Source organism: Diadema antillarum, unplaced genomic scaffold (genome assembly GCF_040938485.1).
Source record: "Diadema antillarum isolate AM-2024a unplaced genomic scaffold, OU_Dant_1.0 seq00000825_RagTag, whole genome shotgun sequence".
Taxonomy (NCBI): Eukaryota; Metazoa; Echinodermata; class Echinoidea; order Diadematoida; family Diadematidae; genus Diadema; species Diadema antillarum.
The window spans coordinates 270,546-292,988 of record NW_027271702.1 but is presented as its reverse complement, the minus strand read 5'-3'; the positions used below and the strand labels follow the sequence as shown (position 1 = coordinate 292,988).

Here is a 22,443-nt window from a genome sequence, read left to right as displayed (position 1 = left end):
AGTTAAAATCTGAATCTCCAATCCCAACCAAAACCAAACCATCCCTTAAAAAGGATCCATCTTACTTGTTGCTGCAGCAGGGGGTGGTTTCTCAGGCATGGACTTTAATCTCCTCTGCTCCATCAGCGCCTGGAATTTTGCATCCTCCACCGTTTCCGTGGTGCCCTTTGGTAAGACGATAGGTCTGTTTTTCCTGTTCTTCTTGATGTTTGTCTGATGGGGAATATCAAAACAGAACAACATATCACTCCGATTTCTCATGGACCTACGGCCGGTTATGCATGAGAAAGAGTGCCCTGGTTTCAAATAAGATAATGGAAACTAAATTATGCCGTAGACTTGAACTGATTCTTGAACAGCTCACGGTGGTGTCCCCAGTTTCTCAGTTACCTATCTGTTTGGGAATGAGACCACGTTACAATTGACTCGTGTGTAATTTCACAACAATACACTCATACTTCAGCAATACCTGGCATACGACGTTGACAGTTTGGAAAGAGGGATAAGAAGAAGGGAAATAACACATCTTCAAAATCTGAGAGCAGTGTAATCAGTGTCATGAGAGAAAATGCTTTGAAGTCTTTCCACCACAGTTTTCCAGTCATCCCGACTGGCACGAATGTACTCATTTAATGCACAAATAGAAAGAGAGAGAGAGAGCATGACTAGAATTCTTTGAATCAGACATATGCTACCACAGCTGAGTAAATAGTTTTTCTTCTCTTCAAGTGAATTCCTCAGCAAGCTTCGAGCAAGTTTTATTTCCTTTAATTTTTCTTTTTTGGCTGGTTTGTATCATGTCAGTACTCTTAGCCCATGTGAAGAAATGATACTCACAAAACTTGGAGCAAAGCTTGCCAATTTTAATGAACTGAATTAAACATTCATCCAATGACAGGATGAGGATTCTCAACCACTTGCTCAAGACAACCTGGCAAGTCGGGTGCAAAGTTACTGGAAATTTTAGAATCTACCAGGTAATTAGTGAAAGGGTTGGATAAAGCGTGTAAACCAGCCAAGACAGTTAATGCTTAATGATTGTCAGACATAACTGAATGAAACATAGTAGGTCTTCTTCCTCTACCTTCCTATCATTATCACTGTCATCATCATCATCATCACCATCATCATCATCATCATCATCATCATCATCATCACCATCACTGTGGTCATCTTCATCATATCGTTGCTGGGGTGACAAGACCTTTTTACAAAATGTCATATGTTCAGGAGAGCAAAAAAACATGGCGGCCAAAGCACTATATCAAATGGGGTAGCCTTTCCTTTGACATGCTGTGGTGGCTTCATTTTTTGGGTAAGACAGCTAGAATTTGGACAGGACATCACTTAATTGATTAATCTGACTATTAGTACAAAAAAAGTTATTTTCTTCAAAATGTCAGATGCAAGGTCACCCCCAGTGAGGATATACAATATGACAATCTTTATCGCCATAGTCATCAACATCATTGTCATCACCACCATCACCACCATCATCCTACAGCGAGCACTCCTTCCTACCAGGATGTCGTCAAGCTCCTTGACGGCCGGCGACTTCAGCGATCCCTGCGGCACTTTCTTCTCGGGCGGCCTTTCGTTCACGTTTGTCTTCCTCAGCGTGACCTCGCCCCTCCTAATTCTGTTGACCATCTCCTGCATGGCGCTCTCAAATTGCTTCTGGTATGAGTCCAGCTGCCCTGTGGGTCCAAGGCAAGAAATGCAGGAATGATTAGTTACAAGACACAACAGATTTTCATGAAGATCATAACCAAACTTCCCATCTCCATCTGAGAGATCATACATTATGAAACATGTCTAGACAAAATTTGGGGCATTCTATTGGGCTGAAACTTGATTTGAGTGTTTAGTTAGCTCTTCCCAGAATATGTAATAGTTAATGTAAAACTCTTCATCATCACACCCAAATTATAAACATCAATGTCATCATTATCATCATCTCTGTCTCATCACCACTCTCATTATCACCAAATCACATCATGAGCATCACTATCATCACCATCACTAGCACTATATCACATCACAAACATTGCAATCATAATCATAATCATAAATTCAATGTCATCACTCTCATTTTCAACAAAATGACACAACCATTGATATCACCAGTCATGATTACCATCATCATCAAAATCACATTGATGTCATCACTACCAGCCCCACCATAATCACTATCACTCTATTTCTCTTTTACATCACCCCCATCAAAATCACATCATATACAATGCCTCACCACAACAATCATAATCATAATCATAATCAGAGTCATAATCATAATCCTAATCCTAATAATAATAATAATCATAATCATAATCATCATCGTCATCATCATCATCACCATCATCACCATCACCACCATCACCACCATCACCACCATCACCACCATCACCACCATCACCACCATCACCATCATCACCACCATCACCACCATCACCACCATCACCACCACCACCACCACCATCACCACCATCACCACCATCACCACCATCACCACCATCACCACCATCACCACCATCACCACCATCACCACCATCACCATCATCATCATCATCATCATTATCATCAGAGGCAACCTATCGCCCATTCTCCCCACAACAATTCTCCTCCACCTCCTCCATCCCTAACCATCCTCAGAACCAACTTCCAATGTCACAGGAGTCACAATCTCTGATTCATCTTCCTTAATCCGTCCTTCATGACCGAGGTCTACTTACGTGCCTCTGGAGAGGGGGATTTATGTTGTTTTCGACTCATCAGCTTCTGCAGCATTCTGAAGGCAAGGAAATGAAAAACAAACACTAAACATAGAACTAAAAACAACAAAAAATGACTTGAAATCGACAGATGATTATTCTTAGAAGATGCTAGCTTTATGCTTACACTTCTTTAGCAAACTTCTTTGGCAAACACTTCTTTGGCAAACTTGACTAAAGCAGGCACAATTACTCATGAATAAGATGTGCAATAATAATGAAACTTAACTCCTCTTCATCCTCACACATTCTGAGAGATGAAACAAATTTATGATGTTGAGCTTGAAGAGGACAAAAAAAAATCCTTGCTGTCAGTTTATGGAGAACAGCTCCATAAACACACACACACTCACAAACAGAGATGTGATATACAAGCTATTAGATTAGTCCCAATCAGTCCATTCTGAAAGCTGAGAAGTTGAGGGTTCTGTTTGGTGCAGAGTGTTTGAAACAGGCTGTGTTTACCTAACTTGAGAGAGAGAATCATGTTTAAAAACGCATTTGAAACGGTGTTCGCGAAAGTGGTTTGAAACGCGATTCTCAGGGTGCAGCATTCATCTAACCATCATTCAATCTCCATTAAAGTGATGTCACTGCGCAACTACTTTGCGCCATTTGACCCAGGAAGTAAAGGTCAACTGCATACCACCATACATTTCTCACCATTCACACACAAATAATGGGTAGAAAACACAACCGGAAACAGCTGGGAGTTGACCTTGAGATATAAACGCGTTTCAAAATGGCATTGCGTTTATCTACTTGCAGAAAGGCGATCGTGGTCTCAAATGCGTTTCAAAACACCCTTTGAATGGCATTTCAGAACGGCGTTTCTAAACGCGTTTGAAAACATGGTTGCGTTTATCTAACCCTAGAAAATGTCTCAAACGCGTTCAGGATGGTGATTCTGCCTCAGAAAAGTTTTAGATAAACGCACGCACAGAAGGCAAAAACATGCACTCACTCCAGCGGGTTCTTTGGTAGGGCGGGCATGGGTGGAGGAGGGGGCGGTGGCGGTATGTTGGGAAGACTGGGTTTGTTTTGGGCCTCCTTCAGCTCGTAGGCCAGCTCCTTGTTCTTGGTCGCGAGCTCCTCCACCTGCTTCTCCAGGGACATGTTCTCCTCCTTGGCGATGCTGAGCTTGTTCTCCAGCAGCTCCATCTTCTCCCGGTCCTCCGACAGCTCCAGCTCATCCCGGAGTCTCTTCAGCTGTGGTCATCGGAAGGCGAAAAATAACGAAAGATGGAACCAAACGGTGGAAAGGTTTCTCTTTACCAACTGCTCACAGGAAAACATGCCTCCCCTGTATCAAGTCTATTTGGATTTAAGAAATCCTAGAGGCTCTTGGTTCAAATCTAGCACAAGCATTAAAAACAATAAACAACAATCCCAATGATCGTCATGAAGATGCTACTGCACTTGTACATTTCTCATGTACTGTAACTACAAATTAAAAGTCAAATTTCACATTATTATTGAGAAATATTGTATCCATTATTTTTGCACATCAAAGAGACATAAAAGGGGCATCATTTTTTGTGGTTATATATCAGTTGGATATTACTGCTGAACATTTTCTGAAAAGAAGCCAAATTCTGTAGGTTTGTGCCAGGTTTCTCACACCTACTGCCAACAACTTCTACTGTAACAGACATAGAATAAAAAACAAAACAAAACAAAACAGAAATTGTTGTCCTCATCATTGGGCACTGAGTAACTGACCTTTGACCTTAACATGTTCAGATAGTCTATGAATTGACCATTGCTGTAATTGTTTGTCACAGCTGAACAATCTTAGGGAAGCTGCCAAGAAAAGTAATACCCCCATTCGCAGAAGCCAATTGGTGGTGTGAAGATTTGTTTAAGGGAAACAATAAAAGTCAGTGAAATTCATCATACACTCAATAGGATCACTCAATAAATCATGTAATTCACCGAAAATTCTGCGTTTCATCTATACTTATCATTTGAATAAAGATGGACAAAAACCAACATGCTAAAATTTTCTCATGTCAATGTACATCCTAAAAGCATTTCAAGCATGTTGATGGCTTCACTATGTATATTCTTGATATCAGAATGAAAAGCATTAGTTTTCTAAATCTAAATCAACTCTATATCACTCTTAACTGTGCCATGTTTTTTGCTATGTCTGAGACATAGTCAGATGGTTGTCCAGAAGGGAACATGGAGAAAAAAAAAAGAGACATAAGAGTCTTTATAATTATTCTAACATAAAAGTAACCCCCACTATGACATGTTTCCCTGGATGTGATATATTGCATCCTTGATGTGTTCCTCTTCCTGACAAGGTGACCCTTAGGTTAATGCAATCAAGTTAATGAGATTTTTGGCTGCAAATCACTTGAGGACAGAGCCAAATCTGGTGAGACATCCCAAGTCCTGCCAAACAAAAGTCAACCTCCCAAAAAAAGAAGAGAGAGAGAAAAAAAAAACTCCAACAAAAAAACCATAAAGTAATGGTCAACCCTAAATCCTGGATTTTCTCTCATCAAAATCGATGTAATTCTGGATTTAAAAAAATAGCTTTAAGCACAACAATCCATGCAAAGGAGCTATTCTGAAATTGCTGCAGAAATCCTCACACCAAAAATGATTTCAATGATGATGATGATGATGATGATGATGATGATGATGATGATACAGCTACTACTATTACTACTATAACTAAGAAAGAGGAAGAAGATAAGGGAAAGAAAGATAGGGGAAGGAAGGGGAGGGAAGGAAGGGAGAGAGGAAAAAGAGGAAGGAAAGGAGGAGAAAGACAATGAGGGAAGATGTAAAGAGTACAAAGATGAGCTGAGAAGGGGGAGAGGGTAGGAAGAAGATGAGAGGAGGAGTATGAAGAAAAGGGGGAGGAAGAAGATGAGGGAAGAGGGAAAGGGCAGGAAGAGAAGCGGAAGACGAAAGTTACGAAAAAAAAAACAGGAGGCATGAGATAAGGGGAAGATGGATAGGACAGAAAGGAGAGGGGAAAATGGATAGGACAGAAAGGAGAGGAGAAGGATGAAGACAGAAAGGAGGCAGAAGCAGATGAAGGGGGGGGGGGTGTGTGCAGGAAGACGAGGAAAGGAGGATGCGGAGGAAGAAAAGGGGAGGAAGATGATGAGGGAAGAGGGAAAGGGTAGGAAGAGGAGCAGATTACGAAGAAGAGGATAGAGAAAGAAAAGAAGACAACAAATGAGAAGAGGATGGAAAGGATAGCAAGAGGAGAGGAAAAGGATGAAGAAAGAAAGGAAGCAGAAGCAGATGAGGGTAGGAGGGGAGAGGGTAGGATGAGGATGAGAGGCAAAAGAAACGGATGATGATGATAATGATGATGAAGAGAAGTATACAGAGCAAGGACCACACCTCCAGTTTGTGAGTCTCCTTCATCTCCTCCATGTCCTTGGTCAGTTTCTCCACCTCACTCAGACTCTCCAGGAGCTTGGTGTCCCCACTGAGGGCGTCGCTTAGCAACATCTGGCTCTGCCGCTTGAACGCCTCCGCCTCCTTGTTCTTGGCATAATACTGTTTTCCCCATCACAGGAGGAGGCACCACAAGAAGAGACATACAAAGATATATTGCATTGGGAAATGTTACAGTGGCTCATGATAAGACAACAGATTTTGACTTTTCCACGGTGTTCCAATATTCAAGTGATCTATTGTGTCACCATTTTAACGCCCACCTGTCAATTATGACACATATGATACAAAACTAATGGAATTAAAACAAATCAGTCCTTATGACAAAGTTGCATTGGCTGTACAGATGTTATTGTCAACTATCAATTACTGACAATCATCATTACAGGGCAATATTTTTCTCATATTTCTATCATTATTGATAATGCTTAATTGTAAAAAAAAATAGTGTACTATGTCTTTTTTTTTACATACCTCTGTGGCAAGCTTCTCCGCCTCTTCTCTCATCACCGATTCCTTCTGATATAATGACTGTACCTCATTGTACTCATCATAAACCAGCGCAGACACTGTCAAAAAGAGTTTAGAAATATACAAATTCTTATCTCTGAGTTGGCAATGACTGCAAAAACACATCAGCATCACTCTCCAATCGCATTTTTCATATAATGGTCTACACCTTGAAACATAAACATACCACACTTTTTCCATATGTCAAAGCAGTATATCATCGTGTTATATTTCATAATGGTTTGCTGTGATCTAATGCATTTTATTCTTCTATATAACTTGTCTTGCATTGTGCAAGTATTCTGTATTTGCTAATGGTTTTATTGTAAGCTTCTTTTGTTTTGTTTAAAGAGGGTACTAAATTCAAATCTACTCAAGCATGATGTTCACCAACATGTATCACATTTACACGGTTACCATGCCTATCTCCAAGGATATGAGATCTTTCCTTTGGATTGGATCTAACCACTTCACTTCAAATATTCATCTCATTTGGGTGATCTCAAGAAAAGATAGGCAATGGCACTTTATTTTCTGTATCCACTCAATTTGGCTACTTATTATTTGCCATTGCCCCCTCCCCCCAAAAAAGAAAAATCTCAAAAAATCTAATCATTCTGCTTCCATCAAATATACAACGAGGCATATTAAATATTTGTTGATTTTTATCATGAGTTTCCACACACTAACCATGATGCATTTTCTGACAATATTCTTCTAAGTGACAATCATCAATTTTTTATACCAGTAATAACTAGATTCATTTGTGTGTGTGTGTGTGTGTGTGTGTGTGTGTGTGTGTGTAACAGCAACTAAAAATATCATGATGTCTCATACACCACTAGGGGAAAAAAAGAAGAAGCAATTTCTGAGTGTTACTTCAGTTCCACCAGCTGAAAGTTGTGCAAACGCTTATAAAAAGGCATCTAACATTCAGTTGCTGCAAATTCTACTCCTCCCCCCCCCACCCCTTAGTGATGTCTCCTACCAAATCAACCAGGATAAGGGGTATGTGTGTGGATGTTACCATTTTTATGGGAATCCATCTTCTTGCAAATGTCACATTTGCAACTTTAGCACCATCCCACTCCCTTCCCCCACGCCTCACCCAGACTTAAATGACAAATGAGACTCTAAAACATTAGCAACCCCTAGTACTGCCCCCCCTTCTTCCCCCTTCCTCTACACCCCATCCTGACTTTAATGATGAATAAGGCTGAACGTTTGCCACCCCTAGTACTGCTACTGCTCCCAATCCTCCCCCCTCCCTCTCCCCCTCCCCCACATCCGACCAAGACAATGATGAATGAGACTGAACTTTGGGGCGCACATTCAGTGCCAGTTGTGGCGCTATTAGGAACGGGATCCCTGATTTTGGCATGGTGGGGGGAGAAGATGTGATTTATGTCTCAGCGAGACTGGCACTCACTGTCAGACACATTCAATTTGATGCAAGCTGTGCCTACCTCTTACAGCATGCATTCTCTCTCTTTATCTTGCTCTCCACTGACAGTATCATAAACACACACACATATGCACATACATGCATTTACAAAGTTAATCACACACAATATTGTGCCCTTTCAGTCTGTAAATCCTATATGGCAATTTTTTTTTTTCATCCCCTTCTCTTTTTTTTTTTTTCTGGCACAATTAATTTTCTTCTTTCTTCTTTCATTTTATTGTCTCTCTCTACTGTATCTCCTTCTGAAAAGCAATCTATTTATGAATCTGTACTAGCTGTTATCTTTCTTGCTGTCAATTTGTGTATTTCCATAAGCTTACAACTTCATTAATCACTATACCGGTCCATCTATCCATCTATCTTTTGAATTATCTATGTAACCACATGTTTCAATGTTTCAATCTTCATGTCTGTAGGTAGGGCCTTGTTCATATGTTACACATCTGCTGTTGCAAGTTTGTGACAGATATTTTCATGACATGAACAACGCCAATCCTTTACCACATGCCTCCTAGTTTTACATCCAAACAACAAACAAATATTTCTCTTTGTGATAACAACAACAACAACAGCAACAAAGTATGATGCTCACACACAGTTTGAGGAGTGGCACCGTGCTCTCGCAGTAATGATGGCTCGTTTGCGGCACAAACAAGCCTCGATCCTTACCTCGCTTCAGCTGGTTAATGATGTTATCCCTCTCTTGCAAGGCCTTCTTCGTCTTCTCGTGTGCCAACGTTTCATGTTTCAGCTGACGGCAAAAACAAAAATGGCAAAATACAGGAGTGAGAAAAGAACTCAGGGGCCAGCAGTTGAATCTATTATGTCAGAGACAGTGACCTTTTATGCAAAGAAAATAAAGAAAGAACACAAAAAACAGAAAAGGGGAAAAATGCTGCCCCTTGGATTTGAGAACTCAGTGAGATCAAGATCCTTAATGAGCACTGCGCAAATCTCCACTGGATACGATAGAGCCATCTGCTAACATGGTTGAGGACGTAAACAGCTTTACTGCGTGACCCCGTGTGGCGAGCTGCTCGGCTTTATCGGCAAGTCAAATGTCAGTGCACTGTTGCCTGCAGGTTTTGTCAATTAAAGCTTGAACAATGCTGCAAATTTTCCCTGTAAATCCAGTGTAATATAAAGATTTGGCATTCATGTAAAACTTTGATGAACAAATAAGACTTGTATTCATTATGATAACAATTGAAATGTCAATCATTCATGAAATGACTCAGTCCCCAATGAATCCCAAACAGAATGAAAGTTTTGAGAATGAAAACCAAATATAAAAGTGGATCGAGTGAAATGCAGCCTAATTCATGGATCACATCAGTGAAAGTTTGAGGAAAATCGGACAATCGGTTCAAAAGTTATGGATATATCTAAAATTTTAATGCCACTATGGCTGGATGAGAAGACTACAAAATTTAAGAAGTCATGTGCATACATGGAAAATAATATAAAACAAATTCAACATTTTTCACTTTTCTGACAGTGTGCAGGAAAATTTGGCTGACATTTCTAGAACATGAAATTTTGTGAAATTCTCTTTATATTTTCTTTATATTGTTGTCTGTACATGATGTCATGAACTGTAGTAGTCCTGTCATTCAGTGATGGCTGCACCGAAAACTTCAACAATTCATAATTTTTCAACGGATAATCCAATATTCGTCATACTTCGCTGATGTGTTCTACTAGAATATTGTGGCATGATCTCATTGCACATGTATATTGGTGGTTCATTCTCCTCCAAAACACTGTAGTAGCAATCTATTCCATCTATTGATTCCATTTTATATGTAAACAAACAAGGTTCTGGTAGCTTAGTTCACATTCCAGGGCTCTGCTCTCTGAGTGCATGAACCCAAGTATCAAGTCTGCCATATTGAAGACAACAATTACATAAGATGGGCATGAAACGAGTTTTTACAAGCAAATTAATGGTATTACGGTGCAATATTATACACATCATATGTATGCAATGAAATGTATGAAAACCCCTTAATTTCTGGGAGGAGACACAATGAAATGCTGTGGAGCGCACCTGGTCTTTGAGTTGTGCCACTTGGTTCTGTGCAAAAGCCAGGTCATCATGACGTTCATCTCTCTCGGCGATGGCAAACTGGACGTCTTTCTTGGCTTGGCACAACTCCTCCTTCAATGCTGCATGTGGCATTAGGACAACATAAATTACATCACTACACATACATATTTATAGCTATATTTATATCTACATCTGTATCTGTATCTGTATCTATACTGTAAAAGTGGATATTTTCGCGTGACTAATTTTTTGCGCACGGCCAGGTAAGAACAGTTTTGCAGGTTTTGAATTCCGTGGAATCAAGACATCAACTACTAGAACATGAAGCAAGCAAAAATATTCATGTGCTTTTATTTTTCGCGCTAGTTTCTGGTTGCGCAAAATGCGCGAAAATTTCAACATTGCAAAAAATTCCACTTTAACAGTATTTAAATTTACAACTCACAAAAATATCACCTCCCATAATATTGGTTCACTGTATTATTGTCTTAAAGGAAGTGAATATTGCTCAGTCTTTCTTGTGAAAAGGGAAACTACTAAAAATAAATTTTTCATTCATTTGCATTGGATCTATACAATTCATAATACCCTGCTCCCATAAGAAAACATAAAATGAATAAAACAACAACTCAAAACTGATTTATACAACAACTATAGGTACTAATTAAGACAAAACCTTTCTAAAATCTACAGGCCTCATCGTCGTTCTAGGCCTATGCAAAATGCTTCACCAATAGATCTGAAAGACATAGAAAAAAAGGTAGATGATAAGTGTGCTGATGTATAGTGTGGAGGAAGATTGGAGAGAATTTTGTTCAAAGGCAATTCAGCTTGATCAGGTACATATAGATTACTGAATCTGTACACTGTCAAAAACAAGCCTCAAATATATTTTGACTAATGATATCATTCTGACTCTTATTATGTTCTGCAAATTTAGTACCTCTGGATATGATACTGCCAAAAGTTGTAGTCTTGTAACATCCATTTCTATCAGTGAAATTTGATGCTACATGTATTAGTTTTTTAACTCAAACTTTCATACTGCATAGAATCTCAACTTTCATATTCAAATGTTAGTTATCAGATCTCCATTTTGATTTTAACCGTCTCTTCTTCAATGAAAAAATGGGTAAAAAAAAAAGAAAGTTAGTAGCATGTGGGGTCAAAGCTAAGACATAGCAATTCTGACTGGGATTATCTATGGCAGTCAAATTTTCTCAACTTGAGCGAGGGTCTGTGGAGACTGTGTGAGTTGGAAGAAATTCACATCATTTTTCAGGGGATTAAAAAGATCGCTCTGTAAATGCACGGCCACATTGCTTTGAGGAAATTACGTCAAAGTAGACTTATTACATCATTAGCTGAACACGGTGGTCTTTTCATCCTACCATTAACATTTACGAAACCGTGCGCAACGTTGATGTCGTTTAACAGAGATGCGAGTAGTTATCGCTAAACAATTTATGTGCATGCTACTGTACGTTGCTACCACACCAATGTACTGCATTAGCTCTAATGGTATTGCTTGTTAAAAGGGCAAGTCTCTCATTAGTCTCCATACCCTGGATCTTATTTCTCATTCGGGATGGCCAAAAAAAAGTTGTGATATGGTGCACTTCGGAGTACCCATCTACAAGGGTTTGCTCTTTCTGTCAAAGCTCCTCTTCTGTTAGAACTGCTTCTCAAACTCTTGTTGTTGTTGGTTTTTTTAAACCGGAGGCCCACTTTGGCTTCTATAATAATTGTTGAGGCCCACAGTTGCATGAAAGAGTAATCTTTTTATCTTATTTTTTGCCGACATTGCGGTTTGCGGACCACCTGTGAGAGCTTTGCAGCCCACCGGTTGAAAAGAATGGTGTAAAAGTGTTCGGAACTGCTTGACTTCAAAGAAACATGTAACTGAAAGTGGATCTGCATTACACCTTGCCTAAATCAAACAATCACAGCATTTGGGGTTTCTATTTCTTTTTCCTCTTTTGTGCCTAGTTGATGCATCACTGAATGTTAGGCAGAGCTAAAGCTTGGAGTCAATCAGCATCATCTGCAACAAAATCTACAACATATTTTGCTGTCAGCTGGACACCATTTCATTGCAACACTTGGCTTTATGGTATCCTGCAGTCACAGCTGATTTGAGAAATGGATGTACTTGGGAAGAAAGAAGAGGGGAGAAGTGGTGGGGGAGAGAGGATTCCTGGGAAGACTGATAAATTGATAGGTAAATAAATAGATAAATGAATATGGGCAGATAAAAAGATATATAGATAGACATATAGATGGATAAATATATAGATACACAGATAGATTGAATGATTGATTGATTGAAAGATGGATAAATAAAGAGAAAAATGAATACATTCGTATAGATTGACAGATAAATGAATGGGTGAACGGATGGATGGACAGACAGATAAACAGATAGAGAGATGACTAGATGGACAAATGGATAGGTAGCTGGACAGATTAATGGATAAATATAAAGAGACAGATAAATAGACAGATGAATGGATTTAAGGAATGGAGGAAGGAGGAAAAGAAACAACAACAACAAAAACTGATGAGTGTCCTTGAGAGTGACGCCAAGAGGCAGAGAAGGGGCAAGTGACTTGATTGCGTTCCTAGACAGGCTGACGAGTTCCTTGTATACTGGTTGTGAAAGTAAATGACTTGTTCTGCTCCGGTCACCTCACTCATAAATAACACTAACATACACACACACACACACAAACACAGCAGTGAAAACGTGGTACCCCTTTACGTACTTTGATGCTTTCTTACATGGGTGGCCACACGACAATGCTTCCGTTTCTTTTTTTTTTGGCCTCTCCTAAGCTGATATCTTGTAACACAAAACTGCAAAGTGGTCAGCAGTGTATGTAATAGGTATGTCTCATAAGGCTGGATATAGGTATTATATACATTACGACTGCTACTACTACTTCTTCTATGTGATGGATGCATCTTAGATTGGGTACACAATTCCATGCCAAATATCTGTGTTGTTGTAGTGTTGTTGGAGTGTTGTTGGGGTGTTGTTGGGGGTTGTTATAGGGGTTTTGGGAGGTTGTTGGGGTTGTTGGGAGGTGTTTAGGGTTGCTGGGGGTCATTGGGGTCATTGGGGGTTGTTTGTAGGGGTGTTGTTGGGGGGTTGCTGGGGGTATAAATCAATGTTTGGGGATATTGGGGGAGTATTGGGGGTATTTGGGGTTGTTAGGGGGTTGTTGGGGGTGTTGGAGTATTGTTTGTGGTTGTTGGAGGGTTGCTAGGGGAATTTCAGCAGTTATTGGGATTGCTAGGGAGATTGTCGGGGTGTTGTTAGAGCTTTGCTAGGGTGTTGTTGGGGTGTTGTTGGGTGTTGTGGAGGGTTGTTGTGGGGTTGCTGGGGGTTGTTGGGGAGGAAGTGGGAGAAGAACATTAAAACATTTACTCTATAGGCCATATATTTAGCAAATCTTAGTTTTCAGAAATTGGAACTTCCTGACAAAGAACAAAAAAAAAAAAAATGTATGCCTGCACCTCACATAAATGTGGGCATCTGAGTTGCTATCTTTACATGTTTTTGAATTTTTGAACAGCACCTTATTCATGAAATTTGTGAGAATAATAACCTCGCAAAGTATATGGCATACAAAGTACTCAGTCTGTATCTCTATGAGGTACATCTCTTTAAACATGATTTGAAAAGAGAGCAATTTTGACAGTCTAAAAGCGGTCATGGTGAGCTCACCTTGTAGTTGCCTCTCTAGCTCCTTGGCTTGGGGTGCCAGCTGCCCCTCATCCTCCAGGGAATCCTCCTCGGGGTCGTCGTCGAGGCTGATGTCGACGATCTTGGAGAAGTCGATGCCATTCTGGACAAAAAGCATCTGACTCTTTCTCTTCAGCTCCTTGATGTCCCGAACCGTCTGGAAGAACAAGAGATGGACCAAGATTTGAATCGGGATCGAACTGAAGAAGAGTCACACCTTATCGGTCTACAGATATCATCAAATTATATCGCACAGCTTCCATTTCCTGTCTACCTTACATGGAGACAATGCATTCTTAATGCAAACAACCAAAATTAGTAGACCAAAACACACAGCAGGAACCATACAACAAACAAAACAATAGAAATGCCTCCTATGAAATGCAGAGTAAAATGAAATGCCCTAAAATGATTCATACCTCAACCAACATTGACATTATTTGTCATAATTTTGTTTGACTTATTTAAAGTGGCCACTAAAGAGGCATTCACAGCTGAAAGCAAACTATGACAGGATCAACGTCTTAGGTCCACTCAGAAGGATTTAGCGAGACTTGAACTGGGAACCACACAACTGTGAGTCTACAATGTATGGTTTTATCCACAGAGCCACAGTCCTTCATTACTTGAAGCATTGCAAAATGAAGAGAGAAATAATGCATAAGGCTATTTTATGAATGGCCCTCTCCTGGCTTAATAGGCTAACACTGATATGATAAACTTTGTAATTTGGGATGAAATTCCACAGGATACTCAGAACAACCAAATTTTTGGTGGTTCGCTGTACCATGCAGTATACACCATAAGCAGGATGTTACTACAGTTTCAGTCTTTTAGATTTGTTTTGTTTCACCTTCATTGGTCTTAAGAACAACTTTCTGCCTCCATGGTTTTAGTTTCCATGGGAACCAAATATGCAATCATCTTCACATGTTTTCATCACAACAGCCATCTTTTTAACATATCATAAATATCTTCAACACATCTTATTCTCTTCTGTTACGATAGAAGCAAACATGTTCTCATAAGTCAGAGAGAAAATGAAGCATCAACTCTCAAGGTTAGCATTTGTGTGTTAATTCATTTACAGTTCTTATTTTTTTCTTCTTCATCCTCCATAGATCAATACCATAATGATGTAATACCCTGAACATCTGTCAGAGTGTAATACTCATATTAAATGAAAATAACATTTCTTTAGATTCTTTAGGTTTTCACGTGTGCAGTGTATGAAACTAATCTGAATATCACATAGGCACGTAATTCTATACATCTGGGAAGAAAAACACTTCACACCATGCCTACACAGCCCCTTACCTAATATCAAATCTTTATAGCATCTAATTTAAACAAAATCTTCTTGACCCCATGCAACACTACCTATTGCCATTAAAATGGTCTCGTAACAAGAACGTTTTTTGTCCCTTTCTTCTGGAGGTCACAGGCATAGTGAGCAGGCCAGGAGAAACACCTTTACCAAATACTGTCTCTGTCATCACATAAATTGGCCTGAATATTTTTGGAGCTTGAGTAATCGAGTCCCGGTAACACCGTGTTTTGGATCGGAGGAAGTTCTCGGACGTGAATAATTGGGGAGCTGCTCAAGTGGAAAGAATTTCAAGAACTTTCATGGAAAACAGTCATTTCATGATTCATACTGAGAACAGCAATGTGTAAAAGAAGAAGAAGAAGATGGAGAAGTTGTGAAAGAAGTGTGAAAAGTGGTGATCCCTGGGGGCATTTGGAGGTGGGGGGGGGGGGGGGGAGGTTGTTTGGGAAGAAGGAGGAGAAGAGGACAGGATTCCTTCATTCTGTTTCACAAATCAGTCACGATTGTTCCGGAGAGTGCGACCGGCAAATCAGGTGTTGAGACCTCCTCACCTTGAGTTAGCACCTAGTAAATTACTGTATTAAACCAGAAAGGTTTGTGTGCATTTTAAGTTTGCAAATTTTGTGAGAACCACGATCCATGAAATAAAAATACTTGTTAAATTTTTTGTCTGCAATGTATGCATTGCATGCCAGTGGCAATTCGTGAAAATTTCACGCCGCAAAAAAAGGCCGTCGGCTCCAATTTCATGCCACCAAAATATTTTGCTTTACAGTAATGCCAGAATAGACTAAAGTGCTACATTACCTTGAAGAGCACTACTGCGTGCTGAATGTAAGGATGAACACAGTGTTCAAAACTTGGCACAATTACACAATCATTAAATTTCAGTTACACAAAGACTTTGTCATCATGGCGATGACAACATGCTTAACATCTCGTCAGTCAAGGATGGATATGCAGCAGTGATCATAATGTGAAATAATCATTGTGACAATATGAAATGATGTCAAACAAGGCAGATACAATGCTATACCATAAGAACTTGACATGTATACCAATTACTCCCCATGTATGACACATCATGTGGTAATTAAGGATCAATGCTGATGGATATTAAACATGATAGACAGACCCACAACACAGAAATTGGCAGGCCATGACTCACACATTCAATTAATATAACACATTATTTCTCAAACAGGTGCATGGAACATGATATATTGCAAATGAGCAAAGACATAGACGGATAGATAGATAGATAGATAGATAGATAGATAGATAGATAGATAGATAGATAGATAGATAGATAGATAGATAGGTAGATAGGTAAACAGAGAGAGAAAGAGAGAGAGAGACAGAGACAGAGACAGAGTAAGAGGGAAAATGTTTGAAAATAATGTTGTCTTTGCAAGGCATTATCAACAGGATACAGATTCACTTGGTTGTTTTTTTTATTATTTCCCCTATCTGATTTTTTTTTTCTAACATTAATCAATTTGAAAAAAAAAGAATGCCTGACGCTTCCCTTAAAAAGAACATAAAAATAGTATACATGTGCCAAGCTTTTTGAACTTTTAACAATCCTCTGGACTCTGTGAATGTTCAGCATCCAGACTTTCTCTTACATGCTCAATAGCAGCAACAGAGGATAGGAAGCAAGGGGTATCAGTTGTGTTTTAGAATGCGGATAAAGTTTCCTAGCTGGCATGCACTCTGAAAAAACAGAATATCAAAGATTGTATTCCCCTCCCACTGGACTGGTGACTAACAGCACATACAAAAATCAATCCTAAGACCAATCCACTAAAAAAAGGGGGATGCTTAAAATTCCACACTATGCTGTTTTTAACCGATGCATATTGTAAACTGGACACAGTGTTAACTTTCACCACACCATAAAGATCTAATGATTAATACATGGATAAATTTGTGATACCTCATCCATTTTTGAACTGAAGCTGGGTAACATATATTAAACACCTCCAGTGTCATTCCATTACCACCATTACTAAAGACATCAGAAAATTTGAACTTGACATTTGATTTGACCTTGATCTTCATCCCTAATCACCCAGAAAAATTTGCATTAAACTCTCCTGGGTGAAAATGTCTGTTATGTACTACAACCACATAACTGATTTGATGAAATCACCATGAATATCATGATATAATGACTAGAACTTCATTATTTTTCTAGATTTAACTCTATTGGACTCCTGTTTCTTATCAAACTTGTACCAGATTTGATTTGTAAATTGGACTTTCATGATTTACTTGTGTATCAAATTCTTTAAGTTCCCTTCGAAAAACATTCTGAATTGTGGTATATATGTGCACACATGACACACAGAATAATCAAGGGGAAGATGCTAAGAACCCCCGCCCCCCAAAAGAAAGAAATAGGTATTATTATAATCATTAATATATATTTTTTTTAAACCAGTATGGCCAGGCAGTGTAGGAAGGTCAGCAGAAAGAAAAAGTAGAAGGTATTGTATGGTGAGGATTATGAATTTTTTCCCCCCCATGAAATCACAAGGTTCTGACCATAACAAAAGCAGATAGTATGCATCCATCTGTAAAGAGTTAAATTTCAGATACACTTTATACCGGTTTTTATTTCTTTTCTGTTTTAGTGCATGAACGTGGGAGTTCCTCACAACCGCCAAAGGGAGAACCAAACCACATGTGGTATACATATGAAGCATAATTTCATATTTTTTTTTACATACTACTGTGTGATTGTGAACTCCAGCCAGATTAGGTGTCCTTTGAGGGGAAATTCCCTAGTAAGCAAATCAGCTCAATTTTCTGCTGCAACAATCTAGAACCTAGTGACTTAAAGATTCCAAACTTGACTGTGTATCTGATGAGGATTGTGCTACTGAGCACACATGGCATTTGAATATTCAAAAGGAAACAAATGATAAAGCAGCAGGCACATTCTAATACAAGGGTCAAAGTGGCATAGAACTATGCAATCTTACATTTAAAGGTAACTTTGCAATCATTGGTAACCTTCAATGATTTCTTGGCTTTGATTGGCTATGGAATAATGTTGCTATGATAGTTGCCACTGATTGCAGAGTTGCCACTAATGATAGAGTTATCATAGTTTTATGAAAGGTGCCTTGGTCATGATGGAGCAACATATTGATAGCATATCATATAATGCACACACAAGGAACTGCAAAAGGTGAAAAAAGTAAAAATCCACAGAGTTTTGACATCAGATTTGTCCTGTTATCCTCCACAAAGATGCTACTCTGAGAAAAAAAAAATCACTTCAACAGTAAGCAGTCACAACCACATAACACTGCAATGTCCACAAAAATGGTCAACGGCATAATATTTCATACATTTGAATGCTGCAGAACATGGACACATGCTAGAAGATAAAATGCAATCCCTTGCAACTTAATTGCCTGCTTGTTTGATAAAGATAAAAAGACTTGGTCTCAAAAGAGCGATATATCAGGTACAGTCAAAAACGTGACTAAAGTCGTTCGCTATTCTGCCACGCTTGCCACAGAGCGTGACTCTCGGCCGATAATCTCGCACACGAGAAAATGGCGCATCCAATCTGAAGTCGACTACAAATTCAATTTGATGGCTTCTTGGGTTTCCATTCGGGCAAGTGAGAACATCGCACCAGCCATTTGTGAAGAGTGGAGAGTGACGTCACAGCTATTACATGTACATCTGTGCAAAGAATGATGCTGGGTTAGAGAAAAAGCAGTCTTCAATTGCGACCAAAAGAGACAAGTTTGAGGATGAGTCTGTGATATAGGCCACAACTTCTGCAAGCTGGTGACAAAACCTGGTATGTGAATTATGGATCAAACTTACAGGTACTCGTAGGACAGGGGGCCCTGCAAAAGTCTTGAAAAGCGGAAAAGTTTCTGGACGGACGGGGGTGTATACTTGATTCCTGAGAACATATACCGGCTTAGCCATTTTATCTCACTCAGTGTACAAAGTGATTAAGCATGAGCTATTTACTATATTTTGTTACTTTTTTCTTACTTATTATCATTTTTTTTTTCTCTGACAAAATACCAGCCAAAAGAATGAATTCATTTTCATGTTTTTTTTTTCTCATCATTACCATGTACACTACATCATATTAGTGAGAATATTTTGGTGGGAATATATTATTAAAAAATGTTCATGATTGGAAGAAAATAAATGATAATGCAGCAGGATATTCAGTCCCTTGTCCTGTCATAATTTTCCTATCCATATCTCATGCAAATTCATGACACTTGATGTCTTCCCTCACATAAAATTCGAAGCAAAGCTGGAATATTGCTATTTTGCTGATTTCCAAAGAACCGCTTTTAGGCTCTGAGTAGTAAGATGACAAAACTCATTAACATACATCCTTCAGTGTACAGAGTGTATTTACTCAGAAATCTCGCAGGAGAAACATTTTCAGAGCCCCCTCCCCCCCCCCCCCCCCCCTCCTTCCCTGCAGTCGCTTGACATATTTGCTTTCAATGAATCACTGTGCATACACCAAAGGGAGTAGGACTGGTTTGCGTGAGAATGTGTTTTCTGCCATGCCCTGTCCTCGCGTGCATTGCTCGGGAAATATACGAAACAGAACTAAGTCCATGAATTGAGAAAAAAAGGGCAACTAGGACTGCAAAAAAAAGAGAGGACCAAAACCTCAAAGGTAATCATGAACTGTCATCATACATTCATCACCCTCGTTGAGACACTGATTCATGTTGGATCGTGGGACGGCAATTCCTCATTCGCATTTGAAGTCTATCATCACTACTTGCCAGCTACTCATATTCTACTGTAAAAATGGAAATGTTTGTGTGAGTAATTTTTCCCACTCATCCCAGCAAGATGAATTTTGCTCGTCTTGAATTCTTCAAAATCGAAATATGATGTAGTATTTAGACACGTTAAGCAAAAAAAAAAAAAATCTTTTCGTTTGTTGTTGTTGCTAGTTTTATGTCAAACAAAATGCATGATAATTTCCACTCTTTCAGTATGTAAAGGGTATTTCCTGATGGGGTTCTAAGAGGTGCTTTAGTTTAATGAATGGAAAGAGAGATTGACATTCAATAGAGTGGCAGAGAATCTATGATTGGCCCAATGTTTTGCTGGACCTGTAGTTCCATGTTGCAATAGATATACACAAGTAGATATTTTGATAGATAATTTTGAGAAAATAATGCCCCTGGCGCCCTCCAATGCAGGGGTATAAAAATGCCTAATGCTAGCTTTTCAAGTACCGGTACTACTGATAATTGTCAAACTTTTTAGGCAGCTTCTTTGAGGGATGTTACTTTTAAGAAAAGGTGAAGATTATATGTCATTCAGAATAAAGAAAGTTAAAAAGAGCTCTATGGAAGACATATCATATTCATATGCATTCTTCGAAAGACTAAACCAAATATTTAGCTAGTCATGATATTCTTGATAATGGTAAAAAATTTGCATAAATTCCTACTCATCATTTGCTGTCATTTTACTGTATGCATGAGGTGCATTTCTCTTCTGGGGCAGAGCCTGGTGCATTGAGTCGAGGTGGGCACATTGGAATTCTCCAACCACTGGCTGAATATTTAAACACCTGTGACATGCAGGAGGTGGGCTAATCACGCACACACATATGTACACACACCAAATGCATTTTCTATGGCACAAAATGCACATCTCCACAGAGTGGTGTATGGTGGCTGTAAACTGATTAGCATCAAAGTAGATAAAGACTGAAGAAAAGCCTGAATTCTGGTAGAAATTTATGAATACACCAAAGAACCCTGCATGAAAGAAATTACATGAAGCACACTTAACCCATTGTCTCTAAAAAAATAAGGTAGCCCCCATAGACTTTATTCATGGTACATCAGGTTCCTTACTGTAACGAGTTGAGTTTGGAAGGCATCAATTTCTGTGATATTATCTTAAGCTGACTGAGCGATATGTTGCTTATTCATGTTGGGAGTGTATGATACAATATTACTGTACAATCCATCAAATGACCACACATTTATCAGGCTTTAAAGTTCAAAGAATTACTGTTCATATCCTTGTGAGCCTTTAAATGGATTCCAAGTTTGGTTTTCATTGTTGACATACAAGTAACTCTTGATATCAATTTTATTAGTTCCAATATAACTGTGCATACCACTGCATGTGATACATTTCCTGCACATCACAAGCCCATCATTAATGATATTCTAATCTCTGAATCAAAACATGAATTATTATAATCCGCCATAAGGTAGGTAATCTTTCTAAATCTAATAGCATGCAATGTATTCATGAGGTTTTGCAATCTTTGTGAAAGAATGTCTCCATTCTGTTTTTTTTTTTTTTTTTTTTTTTGGGGGGGGGGGTTCTATTTCTTGGTCAAATTTATCATAATTTGGGGTAGATATCAATATCTTTGCAAATTGTAGCTACACCACTCATGCAGCATACATGGAATCACATTGGTCAGTGAGCAATAAGAAAGAGCATGGATGTACTGAATAAAAAAAGAAGAATGATTTTGGATCTGAAGTTGCTTTTAAACCTCAAGAGTTCTGTGGAGCTTCAGTTTGACTTTGAGCAAGACTCCACGAGAGCGAGAGATAGTTGGATTGACGTTACACCTCCTCTGCCACGTAACCACAGCTGCATTATTAACGTTTTCAGCTGGCGGGACCCCGCGCTCTTACTCGACCACAGACAATAAAGAGTCGCAATGCGAGGGTGCAGCTGGGATGCGGTGTCGAAAGACACTTTGGCAAATTGGCCACACGCAAACATATTGAGACAGCGGGCCAAATTACCCCCGCAGACTGTTGCAAATTTTATGCTCCCGAGCTTGATCCACGAGGAAACACAAAGAGGCACAGAGTGCTGAGATTGATGTCTGTATAGGGAAATGAAAAAGAAGGGGGCAACTTCCATATTGGAAAATGTATGGCTTGAGGGTAAGGGTAGGTGCAGATGCCTAAACCGCACCAATGCATTTCCACAGGGTCAACAATAAGAGTATTCTTTCGCTGGCGACATTCACAGCTACTAGCTGAGGAAGGGACCCTTCATCAAACATCAATATCCCTTATTTCCCTCGGGAATGGATATGAGGAGTGGCATACCTGTAAAAAAAGGCTGAGAATAAAG

At 39.2% G+C, this 22,443-nt stretch overlaps 1 protein-coding gene across 3 annotated transcripts in view; it reads right to left on the bottom strand.

Moving 5' to 3' along the window:
* The window catches only part of LOC139740017 (shootin-1-like), a 126,228-nt gene that overhangs the window by 14,071 nt on the left and 89,714 nt on the right, over positions 1 to 22,443 (bottom strand). For all 3 annotated transcript variants that reach the window (XM_071650611.1, XM_071650613.1, XM_071650614.1), the window contains 9 exons: positions 13,956 to 14,130; positions 10,226 to 10,344; positions 8,845 to 8,926; positions 6,675 to 6,769; positions 6,144 to 6,302; positions 3,736 to 3,980; positions 2,733 to 2,788; positions 1,522 to 1,697; positions 66 to 213 (listed from right to left, as the gene is read on the bottom strand). In XM_071650611.1, the coding sequence (XP_071506712.1) occupies positions 66 to 213; positions 1,522 to 1,697; positions 2,733 to 2,788; positions 3,736 to 3,980; positions 6,144 to 6,302; positions 6,675 to 6,769; positions 8,845 to 8,926; positions 10,226 to 10,344; positions 13,956 to 14,130 (1,255 nt within the window). The remainder of the gene's footprint in view (positions 1 to 65; positions 214 to 1,521; positions 1,698 to 2,732; positions 2,789 to 3,735; positions 3,981 to 6,143; positions 6,303 to 6,674; positions 6,770 to 8,844; positions 8,927 to 10,225; positions 10,345 to 13,955; positions 14,131 to 22,443) is intronic.